Source organism: Somniosus microcephalus, chromosome 9 (genome assembly GCF_052327205.1).
Source record: "Somniosus microcephalus isolate GS21.2 chromosome 9, FLI_Smic_1.0, whole genome shotgun sequence".
NCBI classification, from domain to species: Eukaryota; Metazoa; Chordata; class Chondrichthyes; order Squaliformes; family Somniosidae; genus Somniosus; species Somniosus microcephalus.
This window is the reverse complement of record NC_140995.1, coordinates 207,418,000-207,432,884: the sequence shown is the minus strand read 5'-3', so window position 1 is coordinate 207,432,884 and position 14,885 is coordinate 207,418,000. Positions and strand designations below refer to the sequence as shown.

General features: G+C 42.4%; 1 protein-coding gene across 1 annotated transcript in view; it reads right to left on the bottom strand.

The window, feature by feature from the left end:
• Positions 1 to 2,505: 2,505 nt before the first annotated feature.
• rpf2 (ribosome production factor 2 homolog) overlaps positions 2,506 to 14,885 on the bottom strand; it is a 28,182-nt gene continuing 15,802 nt past the window's right edge. Inside the window, exons 6-10 of the mRNA XM_085997820.1 lie at positions 11,296 to 11,372; positions 11,077 to 11,176; positions 7,941 to 8,043; positions 5,285 to 5,429; positions 2,506 to 4,068 (exon numbers count right to left, since the gene is read on the bottom strand). Coding sequence (XP_085853946.1) covers positions 3,883 to 4,068; positions 5,285 to 5,429; positions 7,941 to 8,043; positions 11,077 to 11,176; positions 11,296 to 11,372 — 611 coding nt within the window. The 3' untranslated portion in view covers positions 2,506 to 3,882. The remainder of the gene's footprint in view (positions 4,069 to 5,284; positions 5,430 to 7,940; positions 8,044 to 11,076; positions 11,177 to 11,295; positions 11,373 to 14,885) is intronic.

Genomic DNA, 14,885 nt, shown 5'->3' with positions numbered 1-14,885 from the left:
CCGTCTGCCTGGGAGCTTGCTGTGCACAAATTGGCTGCCACGTTTCCTGCATTACAGTGACTACACTTCACAAAGTACTTCATTGGCTGTGAAACACTTTGGCAAGTCTTGAGGTTGTGAAAGGCCCTATATAAATGCAAGTTCTTTTTTTAATGTCTTTCTGAAGAAACAAGGGATTGTGGTTTTTCGAGTGAAGTTGTGTTCTAAAGGAAGGTGTTTACCCTTCACCTAGAAATATCCAATGGATAAATCTTCTCCATTCAATGTTACTGATGAATGGACCAGTTCTATGCTTACTAACGTTAGTGAACCAGTTGGGATATTACAACAATCTGGGAGTTTCGCACGGCCATTGTTCTGGCGGTGGCCCCCAAAATGCAAAATTTATTGAATTCACTTTTATATTCTACCTTGGTGGATTTTAAGCTCATAACCTTTGAGTGCCTAGTTCAGTACTAAAACCACTACTTTGCCACGTCTCTATATACTTTAGGAAAAATTTGCAGGGCTATGGGAAAAGGACCGGGGAGTGGGATTAATTGAATAGCTATTTCAAAAGCCAGTACAGGCATGATGGGCCAAATGGCCACCTTCTGTGCTGTATGATTTGATCCTGATACTTCTATGAAAATGTAACTGAAGACATAATGTTAGCTTATTAAAGAATAAAGAGACACCATTTAATTGTTTTTTTAGATTAATGAAACTCACCAACTATTGACAATACAGGAGAGAATAACTGGTGCAGGAAATGGATGTATCTTATTTACCACATAAAAGTATCAGGAGAGAAATCAGAGCCATTAAAAACCTACACAACCAACAAGCTTCTTGCCTTGATAAAAAAAAATGACTCAGTGAAAAACTAAGAGCAGATGCATAAAGTAGAGGAGCAAGGATGGCAAAAATCCCAGGAGACATTGAACCGTCAATTAATATTTGAACTGGTTTAGGCAATGTAGAAACCAAACAATCAGGTTAACTATTGCGGTGAAGAAATGAGTGCATGAGTCATCTTAAAGCTCAGAGTATGACTTGGCTCAGGAATTACACAAACCCTTTTGGAAAGTTGAATCTGCAGGAAGTCTCAAAAAGAGATAATTGTTACATAAACCTAGTGAAAGTAAACAAGTTCTTGGAACCAGCTGTCATTTCTTCTCCAAAGTACCAGGGCTTGATTGGCTTTAATTGAGAATTTTACAAAATAAAAAAGGTTGGGCTAGATTTTCCACCATGAGCCATCAATTTTTTGGGCAGTTTGGGGCAGGGTACATGTAAAAACATGCCTGGGGAATTCCACCATAGTTCCCACCTCTTTCTTAGTGAATGCACCTGGTAACCTAATCTGTGGGTAGGGGTAAATACAAATTAACGTGAGGGAAATACAGCTTCCGCTAACTTTCCCACCATTTGCCCCAATTGAAGACTGCACACAGGAGCTGACCGTTAGGGCCCAGCATTCACCGTTCAAAAGGGAGTCACAGAGGAAGAATCAGCAAGATGTCAATGCTAGTACTCTCCATGGTTGTGCCCAGCAGCAACATGAAAAATTTGAAACTTCCCTCAAGCAGTTTGGTGGCTTCCACTTCACCAGGCACCCCCCCCCCCCCGCGACCCTCTGCAGCAAATCTCTTCCCCCAGTCTGGCATGACTCCCCAGTGGAGACCATGCAGCCCACATACCATATGCAAATGACCTCAGGACCAGAAATACTGCTGGGGTCTGGGGGAATCTCCAAGGCAGGTGGAAGTCCCACCCCACTGAAAATGCACCCATCAAAAAATCCAAGCCCCTGTCCTCATCATCACAATACCCATGCCTATGACTTGATCATGCTCTAAAACGGTCTTCTAGAGTTAACAAAAGCAACTGTAACACTGAAATAAGAAAATGATCTCATTGCACTTATCACCCCCATCTCCTTCTGACAAAATTCCCTCTTGTTGGATACAATGCCTTTTCCACGGACATGCATCGCATTTGCTGCCGTTTTGCTTGAGATTAAGAAAGCCTTTGATCAACTGGTCACATGTATTCTGGACCGCTAATTAAACTTACTTGGATAAGTACCGTAAACACAGAACCCAAGGGAGCTGTCTCGGTGTGAATGCATCACAGCAATTTGTTTTTTTTACTCTGAAGAGGAACAAGTCAGTATGATTGTTCCAGTCTGTATAATTTCTTTAAATATGTTAACATGACTTCATCAATTTGGAAGCTCAGAAATATCCTCGTATGTAGGCAATACTCCCTCTCATTCAATTATGCCGTACAGAATGAACTGCTTTTCTGCTTTGGGAGATTGCAATCAGAAAACAAGCCAAAACAAAGAAAACTGGAGTGAATCCAAAGCAATTCTCTCCTGACTACAATAAGCAGTCGCTTTAAGACCTTTCCTATGCTGAGAGAGAGGGCACAAAAGATCTTGCAGAGAAATTTGCTCTGGACTTCACAGAGGACATTAACATCATAACTGCTGTTTTAAGATGAAGTTCTGTAATTGCATCATATTCAAAACAAATTTATTTCTCAAGTTGGGTTACCAATGATTGCATTTTGGGAGACTGGCCTCAACAAAATACAGAATGGTTTTGTCCAAAATTGAGTAAAATTCATATCAAAACGAATTGAATGTTACGTAGCTGCCACAGTAAGACCATAGAGATGTCACATCCCAATAATTCCTCGAGTTCGCGAGGAAAAAAGGAGGCATTCATGTCAAACAAATAGAAAATACATTTCAGATACAAAACTGACATTGTTATGATGTTATAACACCAAAAAATAAGGTAGAACAGAAAAAGCAAAGTCTTCTTCACTCAGAACAGTTATCCACTGCATTTCCTCTGTAGAAGGTGTTGTGTGGCGCTTCTGGTAATTAGGAATCTGTCAACAACCTCCCACTGAAGATATCTGAAATGGTTTAAAAGGGACATTGCAATTGCACAGCCAGTTCTATGGGACAATAAACTTATATTTAATGTTATGCAGAATACAAATTGTCCTTGGCCAAAATATCCATGCATTTTGTTCAGTAGCTGCCATTTTAAATGCTAGTCCTCATTATGAATGGATGCATGAATCCTCATTTAATTTCAATCAGAGTTCAGAAGGCGGTGGTTACTCAAGACAAGACAGGTTCCTTATACTGTAACAAAAAGCAAAATACTGCAGATGCTGGAAATATGAATAAAAAATACTGGAATTTGATCAGATAGAAAACTCACTGAATTTCCTAACTTGAGGATGACAGCACAAGAGACACCACGACAAAGTGCTACTGAAAGCAATTAAACGACTGAGTTATCTTTGCTAGTAACCAGGATTTTGTTTTCCAAAACCCAAAGAATAATTTTATTGCTTTAAGCAGTTATGATGAAAGGTAATTATGCCATTGAGAACTTTTCTTTATATCTGTTCCACCTTGCACTGATTTGTATTTTGCTAAATGTATACTTCACATCACTACTTAATAGTAAATAACAGTATCGAGTTGCCGGAGTGTCTCTGAACTTAACACCTGCCACTCTAAAGCAAGCACGAGCGCAGCTTGAAACTACATGTAATCTGGCAATGCAAGGTTAATTGCCAAACCCTTGGGTCAAACAACTCTACAAGGGCAGCTTTCTCAAACAGTACAGCTTCCAAATCATTAGGGAAAGGTCACCCTACAGAAACCTGATATTTTGCTCCACCAAAAGAAATACTGTAAACATCAGTCCATGATGCAACAACAAAAACACAGCCATTTATATCAACACACTGACTGGTATGCAAGTCCGCATCAATACATTTGTCCATTTACTTGGTCTGTGCTCGCTGGTGCTAAAAATTCAGTTGCTTTCAATCACTTGAAATTCCTCACATTTTCCAGCAGTCCCTTTACTCTACTTTTGCCTTTTTGGGGCTGCTCTCTGCCGCATCATCTACGACCTTCTTCTCTCCTTTCCTCTTCTTCAGTCCTTTCATTTTTCTCGTCTGCAGTTTGCCAAGGTCTTGTTTCTCCATATGGATTCGGCCATATGTTGTTCCAAACACATCTTGGGAAACATTCTTCTTCTTCTTCGCCTAAAGCAAAAAGAGGTCAAAACTTAATCACAGAAGAGAGTTTTCTTTCCGCAATAATCCCAATCCTCACATTTAGGCCTGAAATAAACAAAATCAAAGCTGTATTTTCCACTAATTGCAATTTAATCAACAGAAATAAATAAGCAGCAACGCCTCCAATGACCTCCATGGGAGTCATCTCAAACTATAACTCATTCAAAATGCTGCAACTCCAGTCTTCAACACAAGGTTGTACACTCTATTGCCCCCTGGTGGCTGCCAAGAACACATTCCCCAGTGAACTGACGTGAAGATCCCTGTCCTCACTTTGAAATCCTTCCATGGCCTCATTTTACCTCAGTGATTTCCTACAGCTGTGCAGTCCTGCCCGCATCCTTCCTCCGACACTGGCTTACTTGTTGCTCTCCATTCCACCAACGGCTTTTTAAAAATAGTTTCGTTACATATTTGTTCTTGGGATGTGGGCGACACTGGCAAGGCCGCATTTATTGCCCATCCCTAGTTGCCCTGAGGGCACTAGGAATCAACCATGTAGCAGGGGGACTGGGGTCACATGTAGGCCAGACCGGGTGGGGTGGCTGGCCCCACTCCCTGAAGTACATTAGTGAACCAGTTGGGGGTTTTTTTTACACTCCGGCAGCTTTCAGTTATTTTATCTGCTGCCAGCCCACAAAGGACCACATTTACTGAATCCAATTTCTTAACATGCCATGGTGGGATCTGAACTCTCAACCTCTGGATTGCTAGTCCAGTACCATAAACCAATAGGCTACAGAACCCTCGCATTAGAACAAAAAAAAAAATACTTGCCTCAATATTTCACCTAGCTTTTGCTAGGTATCTCATGCAAATACCTAGCATGACCTATTATATGACCTTTCATATAATAGGCCAAATTTGTGAAACAGCGCTCCTGATTATCTATATTAAAAGTCTTGTGTCTGTGTAATGTAGAGTCCCTCTGATCAATCAGATCAAAGAACGTTTGATTAGGACACACTCAGTAGTGTCCACAAGGGCAGACGAGCCCAATCCATATAAATCTTTGAGGAATCCCAAGGGACCTCAAGTTGGCATGCTTAATTCGGTCACAAAAGTGTCCAATTTCACAAGATCACACTGAAGTTCCTTAATGGTTATATGAAGGTAAAACAAAAACAGGCTCCAAAACTCAACACTATCCTTGAACCTTAACTTGAGTGTTTGCTCATCTCACCTTAAGCGCCTTTGGCTGTTTAAGAGCCTTCTTGTAGAGGTCGTCAGATGCCAAATGCGTTCTCCTTAGTACAAAATTAAAGGAAGGCCCCATTTCTTCCAGCTCTATCCTGGGTGTTCTGCAACCAGACTTCTTCAGCAGGACCCTGTGAATGAGGCAGATCTTCATTAGTCAAGCTCCACAGTAATTGCAAGGCGGAGCAAAGACTAAGCAATATGACAGGCTGCTATTTTAATACAAATATTAAAAATCATTCCAATGATATAGACTCTCATGCTGCCAGCCAAACTCAAGAATACTATTGGTCCTGCAAACACAAGACAGGAAATCAAGTGGCGTATTCAGGTTGACCTTTTTGCCATTACAGGTAGACTATCCTTTATCCGAACTTCCGAAAACCGAAAACCTCTAAAAACCGAAACTTTTTTCGTTCAGCGTAAGTCGTGCGCACGACTTACGCTGAGCAGGGCAGAGGGTCACAGAGTTCCCTCCTGGGTAGGAGATTGCAGGCCAAGCCGGGCAGTGTGAAGGAGGTACCGGGAGTGTGAACCCAACAATACAGCGGCCCGTCCGATATTCTTTCCCCCCCCCCCGACCCCCACCCCCGCCGACCCCCACCCCCCGACAAATTTCCCAGTCTTATAAAATACCTTCTGAAATCCGAAATTTTCCGAAAACCAAAACACGGCTGGTCCTGAGGTTTTCGGATAAAGGATAGTCTACCTGTATTATAGACAAGAGGAATTTCACCGCCCTCATGTATCCTTGTATGAATCCCATCGGAGGCCAAGTTTAACTAGTATCAGCACCCGTGTGATTAGGTATAGAGTTCTCATCTAGTAACTCTCAAGTCTCACTGGCATAAAGTCAAATAGATTTCATCTCTTGCCATTTTGATTGCTTGTACCCCTCTTCAGGACAGAATTCACTGATCACAACTGAAGCATGACCCTGATGCAGACCTGTAGTAAAAGAGCCAGTATGCTTAATTCAGATAACCAACCTACCACACTTCTACAGCAACTAATTTAAAACAAGTGTAATCAACAAAAGTTCAATAATTTATCCCGGAGTTGGGCGTGACACAACGAGCTCAGTTTAGATCAGGTTCTGCACAAAATTGACAATGTCTATTTGTTTAAAATAAAATAATTCATCAAGCAATAAATGTACAGATTGGTTAGAAATCTGATTGGATCAGTACGCTATTCCTTTAGCGTGACAGCAACTGTGCACAGGTTCCAAAATAAACATTTAACGAGGTAAATTGCACCTTCTTTAGGGTACATAAAACAAAACTCTTGAATTTTTAATAGAATACTCAGCTATTGGAGAAATCAACTCTCCTAGACTACTACAAAGGCAAAATACTGCGGATGTTGGAAATCTGAAATATAAACAGAAAAGAGTTAACGTTTCAGGCCGATAACTTCACCGCCCTGAAAAAACTGTTTCTCTCTCCACAAATGCTGCCTGACCTGCTGAGTGTTGCCAGCTATTTCTGTTATATCTCCTATACTGTTGGCTGTGTAACTGGAATCTGCAAGTGCTCTGACAGTTTGGGCTTTTGTACATGTCAGAGTCCAGGTCCCCTCTCGAGGTATGTTTACATTAGGCTTATTAATTGATTTACTGTGTCTTTGATCAGGAGCAAAATCAGCAAGCTGATTAATACAAACAAATTTAAACACATTATGCAGGGTGGGACTGCCCCCTGCTGGAAGGCCTCGGGTTTGCCGTCTGGATCCTGGAAGAACTGCTGGAAAGCTAAGACTTTTTTTTGCATCCGTTCCTGGGATGTGGGCGTCGCTGGCAAGGCTAGCATTTATTGCCCATCCCTAGTTGCCCTCGAGAAGGTGGCGGTGAGCCGCCTTCTTGAACCGCTGCAGTCCGTGTGTTGAAGGTACTCCCACAGTGCTGTTAGGGAGGGAGTTCCAGGATTTTGGCCCAGTGACGATGAAGGAACAGTGATATATTTCCAAGTCAGGATGGTGTGTGACTTGGAGGGGAGCTTGGAGGTGGTAGAGGTGCTGAGGCTGAGATGGGTGCAGAGATGCCATAACACTGCAAAAATCAGGAGGCGGTTATGGAAAGTAAACCTAACCGCCATCCCCCACCCCACCCAAACAGCTGAATATCACATAAGGTTCACATATAGTAAGATCAGGAGGCTGTGGAATACTTCAGGAAGGATTTGAACTTTAAAAAATGGAAAATGACTGCTGTGTATCCCCCACTAATACAAGGACCTCGTGAAGTGAGCTGTACTTCAAATTCTGTTGGCAGAATAAGCCGTCTTCAGATGACCATTAAAACCGGTTTTGAGCTAATCAACTAATTAAAAAAAAATTCATGTGGGTTGTGGACGTCGCTGACAAGGCCAGCATTTATTGCCCATCCCGGGCAGGGCGGGCTTAACAAGGTCAATCAAGGGAAAATAGTATGGGTTGGCCAGAAGTTGATGGAGGTGGAACTAAAACCCAAGAAGCAGCAGTCCCGCCTCCAACGCGCCCCCATTGGCAAAATCACCCCATTGGCAAAATCACCCCATTGGCAAAATCACCCCATTAGCAAAATCACCCCATTAGTGTCCAAGGGCCAGAGCCGAGTGATTACTTTTTAAACATAAATAGGAAACATGTTGCAGACAACTCACTTATAGCTTCGCATGAAGATCTTTCCAGCAAAAGCTGTGAAATGGAGAACAATTTCCAGGCCACCTAAACGAATGTTTGGCACTGTGGGCCCTCGAAAGAAATCTATGAAGTGCGTAGATAGAAATTAACTGAGGTCATTAATCAAACTTTAAATGCATCAATCAACAAGTGCCCAACTTTGACATTTTAAACCTTATCAGATTTAGAAAGAACACCGAAATAAACTAAAAATTAACAGGAAGTTAAAGTATATCTTCAGCTTAGCAATTCTACGTTATTTAATCGCTGGCTTGGTTTATCCTTCAGTTCAAATGTAAAATGTAAAGTTTCAGCTTTTGTTTAGGCAAAAAATTGCATCATTAGATACAGAATACACTCACAGTCTCTTCCTTTCTTTACACCCACTCTCCTTCCTCCTTCTCCACCCGCCCCAAACGCCATTTCTCTGAGCCACACATCACTCCTTAGCCAACGGACAGGCACACAGACCACTTGCTCTCACATCATTCCTCATATTCAGCAGATTGCCAGAAAATGCACAAATAAAAAGTCCTTTGATTTTCTTTCCCTGCGAGGATGTAAATGCTCGCTCGCTTGCCCATCTCCTTACTGCGAGGCTAACACTTCATCATAAATGGAGAATCTCACATTTGAATCCATGTCTAAAAGAGGTGGCTGCAGAGATAGTGGATGCATTGGTTGTGATCTTCCAAAACACCCTAGATTCTGGAACTGTCCCAGCGGATTAGAAGGTAGCAAATGTAATCCCACTATTCAAGAAAGGAGGGAGAGAGAAAAACAGAACTACAGGCCAGTGAACCTGACATCAGTTGTAGGAAAAATGCTGGAATCCATTATTAAGGAAGTGGTAACTGGGTACTTAGAAAATCACCAAGATTAGGCAGAGTCAACATGGATTTATGAAAGGGAAATGGTGTTTGACAAATTTATTTGTTTTTTGAAGATGTAACTAGCAGGGTAGATAAAGGGGAACTAGTGGATGTAGTATATTTGGATTTCCAAAAGGCATTCGATAAGGTGCCATATAAAAGGTTGCTACGCAAGATAAGGGCACATGGGGTTGGGGGTAATGTATTAGCATGGATAGAAGACTGGTTAACGGACAGAAAACAGAAAGTAGGGATAAATGGATCATTTTCAGATTGGCAGGCTGTAACTGGGGTGCCGCAAGGATCAGTGCTGGGGCCTCAGCTATTTACAATCTATATTAATGACTTAGATGAAGGGACCGAGTGCAATGTATCCAAGTTGGCTGACGATACAAAGCTAGATGGGAAAGTAAGCTGTGAGGAGAACACAAAGAGCCTGCAAAGGGATATGGACAGGTTAAGTGAGTGGGCAATAACAACTCGTATTTATATAGCGCCTTTAATGTAGTAAAACGACCCAAGGAGTATTGTAAGACAAAAAATTTGAACCGAGTCACATAAGGAGAAATTAGGGCAGATGAAAGAGGTAGGGTTTAAGGAGCGTCTTAAAGGACAAAAGAGAGGTGGAGAGGCGGAGAGGTTCAGGGAGGGGATTCCAGAGCTTAGGGCCTAGGCAGCTGAAGGCACGGCCACCAATGGTGGAGCGATTATAATCAGGGATGCTCAAGAGGGCAGAATTAGAGGAGCGCAGATATCTCGGCAGGGTTGTGGTGCTGGAGGAGATTAGAGATAGGGAGGGGCGAGGCCATGGAGGGATTTGAAAAGAAGGATGAGAATTTTAAAATCGAGGCGTTGCTTAACCAGGAGTCAATGTAGGTCAGCGAGCACAGGGGTGATGGGTGAATGGGACTTGGTGCAAGTTAGGACACGGGCAGCCAGGTTTTGGATGACCTCAAGTTTACGTAGGGTAGAATGTAGATAATAAGCTAGGTGGAAAAGTACGATGTGAGGAGGATGCAGAGAGCCTGCAAAGGGATATAGACAGGTTATGTGAGTGGGCAATAAGGTGGCAAATGGAGTATAATGTGAGGTTATTCACTTTGGTAGGAAGAATAGGAAAACAGAATTTTTTTTAAATGGTGAGAAACGATTAAATGTTGGTGTTAAGAGATTTAGGTGTCCTAGTACAAGAAACACAGAGTTAGCCTGCAGGTACAGCAAGCAATTCGGAAGGCAAATGGCATGTGGGGCTCCTAATCAGACGCTGGAGCACATCATTGAGCACTGCCCTCAGAGGAAATTCGCAGACAGCCTACAAGATATCCACGCTGTTACACTGGAAGCTTTGGACTGGATATCTGACTTAGATATCGACATTTGATTTGCTTTGCTACTACCATACCAAAGAAGAATGATTTGTTGGCCTTTATTGCAAGAGGGTTAGAGTATAAGAGTAAGGAAGTCTTGCTACAACTGTGTAGGGCCTTGGTGAGACCACACCTGGAGCACTGGGCACAGTTTTGGTCTCCTTATCTAAGGAAGGATATACTTACCTTAGAGGCAGTGCAACGAAGGTTCACTAGATTGATTCCTGGGATGAGAGGGTTGTCCTACGAGGAGAGATTGAGTAGATTGGTCCTATACTCTGGAGTTCAGAAGAATGAGAGGTGATCTCATTGAAACATAAGATTCTGAGGGGAATTGATAGGATAGATGCCGAGAGGTTGTTTCCCTTGGCTGAAGAGTCTAGAACTAGGGGGCATAGTCTCAGGATAAGGGGTCGGCCATTTAAGACTGAGATGAGGAACAACTTCTTCACTCAGATGGTTGTGAATCTTTAGAATTCTCTACCCCAGAGGTCTGTGGAGGCTCAATCGTTGAGTATATTCAAATCTAGGGGAATCAAGGGATATGGGGATCAGGCAGGAAAGTGGAGTTGAGGTAGAAGATCAGCCATGATCTTATTGAATGGCAGAGCAGGCTCGAGGGGCCAAATGGCCTACTCCTGCTCCTAATTCTTATGTTTCTTAAGCACTTGATGGCACAGGACACTGGCCCACTAACGTGCCAAGATGCCAACCTGAAAAGTGATCTTTTAAATGTGCACTTTGCCTGACAGGAAGGGCACAATCTGATCCCTCTCTGACCTTGAATTTACAATATCGCATTCTCATGACATCTCAAAACTCTTCACAGCCAGTTAATTACTTCTGAAGTACAGCCGCGGTTATGTAGGCAAACTTACCAATAAGGAGGTTTTTCAGTCTTTTATGATCATTATCGATTTCAAATAAATCTCCTGCAAAAACCAACATAGGTTTGGACCCCTCTGTTGATTTACTGTTCTGGAATAGTAATAGAAAGTCAAAGATTCTTTAAATGTATTTCCACTGCACTGGTTCAAATACTGCTTCAGAGAATTCAAAATAGAAATCCTCATTTTGCTTATAAAATATTACTTTACCTTAAAATCACTCAAACCAGCAAACTTTTCAATTCCTAGCTCGATCATATCCAGAACATGGTAATCAAACATACGCCCTGCAAAGAGGGAAAATAATGAAGTGCTAATAGAAATACTTTATTGTGCCAACACAGTCACGTGTAATTATATAAATTGTACACCAGCTTATAAAATGTAATAAATAAACAAAATAGCAAACATACAGCGCAATCCAGTTCCAAACTGTTGGCCAATAAAGTTACACAGGTGATTCTTTGTACCGTCTCCCTCACAATTTGACAAATCATTCAGCAAAACCAGTTTATACAAAAATAAAAAAGGGCAATTTTGTCTCTGAACACATCAGTGCTAGAAAAGTCACTGATAGTAGAATCTGCTTGTAGAAAAAATTTGCAGTGCCTTGTACTTAGTGGTGCTTGGATTTGGGATTATAATCTTATATCTGGATTATTTACCGTGCATTTAATTCCCCTAACAAATTACACTTTAATCTAAAACAGGCACTGTTCAGTTTTAAGGAATTGCTTAGCAGTCAACAGGATGTCTATAACTGGGCACTCAGGTTAATATTCAGCTGTTTCTATACTACAGGAAACTTTGGTTTATCCGGAGGTTAACTGTCCGGAATGCTCGATCCACCGGCAAAATTCAGGAGTCGGTTTAGTAAGTTTTTTTCTTCTTTTCGTTGCTTTTTTTTCACCAGTCAGGCTCTGCAAGGTCTAGATAAAGCTGTTGCTTAGCTACAGAGATGCTTGCAAGCTACAGCCGACTGTTTAGAAGCTGTTGCTAAGCAACAGGGTTTGTTGCCAGATACGGAGCTTAAAAAGCTCCGTATGTTTTAACATTACCGCTGGTTTGTCCGGCAGTTTTGATGGGACGGCAACAGCTCGGTCCCGTCGGTGCCGGATATCACAAAGTTTCCTGTATATAAATTCTACCCAGCTTGTCTCTCCGCCCACTCCTCAACATCACACTGCAAAAATGTGAATACAGATAAAGTAATATTACTGCGGTCAATATTTTCTAAATATATACTTTGTTTTTGAGAGAGAACCGAGTATCATAAGAACATAAGGATTAGCAGCAGGGGTAGGCCATACGGCTCCTTGAGCCTGCTCTGCCATTCAATAAGATCTGTCTGTTAACCAATCCTCTATCCATGCTAATATATTACACCCAACCCCATGAGCCCTTATCTTACGTAGCAACCTTTTATGTGGTACCTTATTGAATGCCTTTTGGAAATCTAAATGTAATACCCACTGGAAATGTTATGTACGCTAAGTATGGTTATCAATCTTTAACTTAGACACTGTATTATCATTGTTATAAATCCCTGGGTTAAAGTTGCCCATGTGAAGGTACGGCAAGAACTTTTAAGGACACAATGTGACTAAGAGCATACTTTCCATAATTCTGCACCAGTATCAACTGTTGCAGACAGTGAGGCTGCGCAGTCTCCAGGCAGAAACCCCAGGAGGAAGGGGTGGAGTCGGGTTTTTCGAGCGGGAAACAGGAGCGACTGGAAAAGAGGGCTCGAGCTCTTAAAAGAGGGCTCAGGAGGCAAATGGCTGCCGCATCCCGTCCCGGGCTTCCAAACTCGGCCGCCGCCCTTCGTATTAGTAGCTCTGCATCCAGAACTCAAAGTGGGATTCAGTGATCGTGAAGAGAATTCAACGAAGGGGTTCGGAGTCGTAAGTCTTGCAGACATTATATATACCATGAGCTCCAACTTAAGTGCGCCAACGAAAGAGTGCACTCGAATTTGGACACAGGGACAGATTCTCCTTTGAATCCATGTAAATGGAGAATGTATGTTTATTATGTCTAGATTCATTCTAATGTATGCAAATGTCTAATTTAGTTCATTGACCTGTAATCTTCTTATACTGTCTGACGTTAAAACTATAAAGTAAGATAATTAGAATTAAGCCATTGTGGTAGTGATCTCCTTACTGGACTATAGAATACTGTCTACAACAGAGACCACATCTCACATATATCTAGAGAACCGTGAAGGGGTTACATAAATATACTACATCCACTGGTTCTCTAAGTACCCTGCTAGATACATCCTCAAAAAACCTAAGATTTGTTAAACATGAATTCCCTTTCATAAAACCATGCTGAATCTGCCTAATCATATGATTTTCTAAGTGCCCCGTTACCACTTCCTTAATAGAGGATAATAATAATGAAGGCAATCAACTCCCTTCCCAACAGCACAGTTGAGAGGAAGGGAACTCTCCTAATCAAGAAATTACAGTTGTGAAATTACATCCAATTATTTCATGGCACCGCATTTTTTTGAGGAATTAAGACTTGAGACAAGACACCAGGGTTGAAAAAAAGACAAGTAGGGAAGCAATAATTTGGTGATTGACAAGTTTCAATGATAAAACCTGGGGGGAAAAATTGAGTCGCGCCCATTTGGGGCACTACTTTTAGCGCCCCGAAAAAATTAGTGCCCCTGCGGCCGAAATTGAGTGGTAGCGCCCCAAGAGGGAAGCGGAGGCCGGGGACGGCAGCGGAGACAGGTGCTGGCAGGCAGCCAGCAACAGAAATGGCCGCCCCGGCCACAGGTCGGCCCCCCTGACCCCGTCAGACATAGTGTCCGGCAGTAAGTCAGGGGGCGCCACCGAAGATCGCGGCTTGGGAGCTGCACACGGCGATGTAGCGCCGCCGCTAACCTCCCGCTGAATTTCGCAGGAGGCGTCGGTGATGCCGCGCCTGGGGGCAAAGCAACCGAATTTCCCCCCCCTGAAGTTTGCAGGAAGGAGGAATCAGTCAGCCACTCAGAGGTAAGTGACTGGCAATAACTCTCCCTCTGGTTTACCCGCCTTGTTGGAAACCACTCAGATGTTGGGCATCTTCCTATGGCAATGCATTGGAGACCAAGAACTCGGCAGAACATGGGGGGGCGGGGGGGAGGAAATCAAACCTCTCTGTTCACTGGACATTGGTATACTTTCTGCACCCCCCCCACAGGTACATGGGAAATACCTCATCTAGAATTACAAAAATGAGCATACGAGAGACACTGTACAGTGAATACGATGCTAGATACGAAACTGGTGGTCTGACCACCCACCACTGAAAATTGCTCACAGCTATCAGAGCAAAATACATCATCAAACATACATTTTCCATTAATTATGCTTTTTCATCATCACAAACAGTATCAATCCACTGTTTCTTTATGGCCAAGAAAAATATCACTTCTCTGATGGAACATAATGTTCCAGCAAGATTGTACCACAAAATGAGACAAGTCTACCAAAACAGTAAACAAAGTTCTGAATGAACAATTGCCCAGGGTTTCAACATGAGGAAATCCAACAAGCACACAAGAGTCAGCAACCTATGCCGGATTAGAAATTGTCAAGATCATGGTCAAGAGACGGTTGTGCAATTATTGGCAGTTTGTCTGGAATGTATGACAACAACAGCCACAAACAAAATTTCTCCACGTCAGCAGAAACAGCATCTTGTACTTATACAGTGCCTTTAACGTAGGAAAATGTCCCAACGCACTTCACTTACTCTCTAATCATAAAAATAGATGCTGAGCCAAGGAGATATTAGGAGGG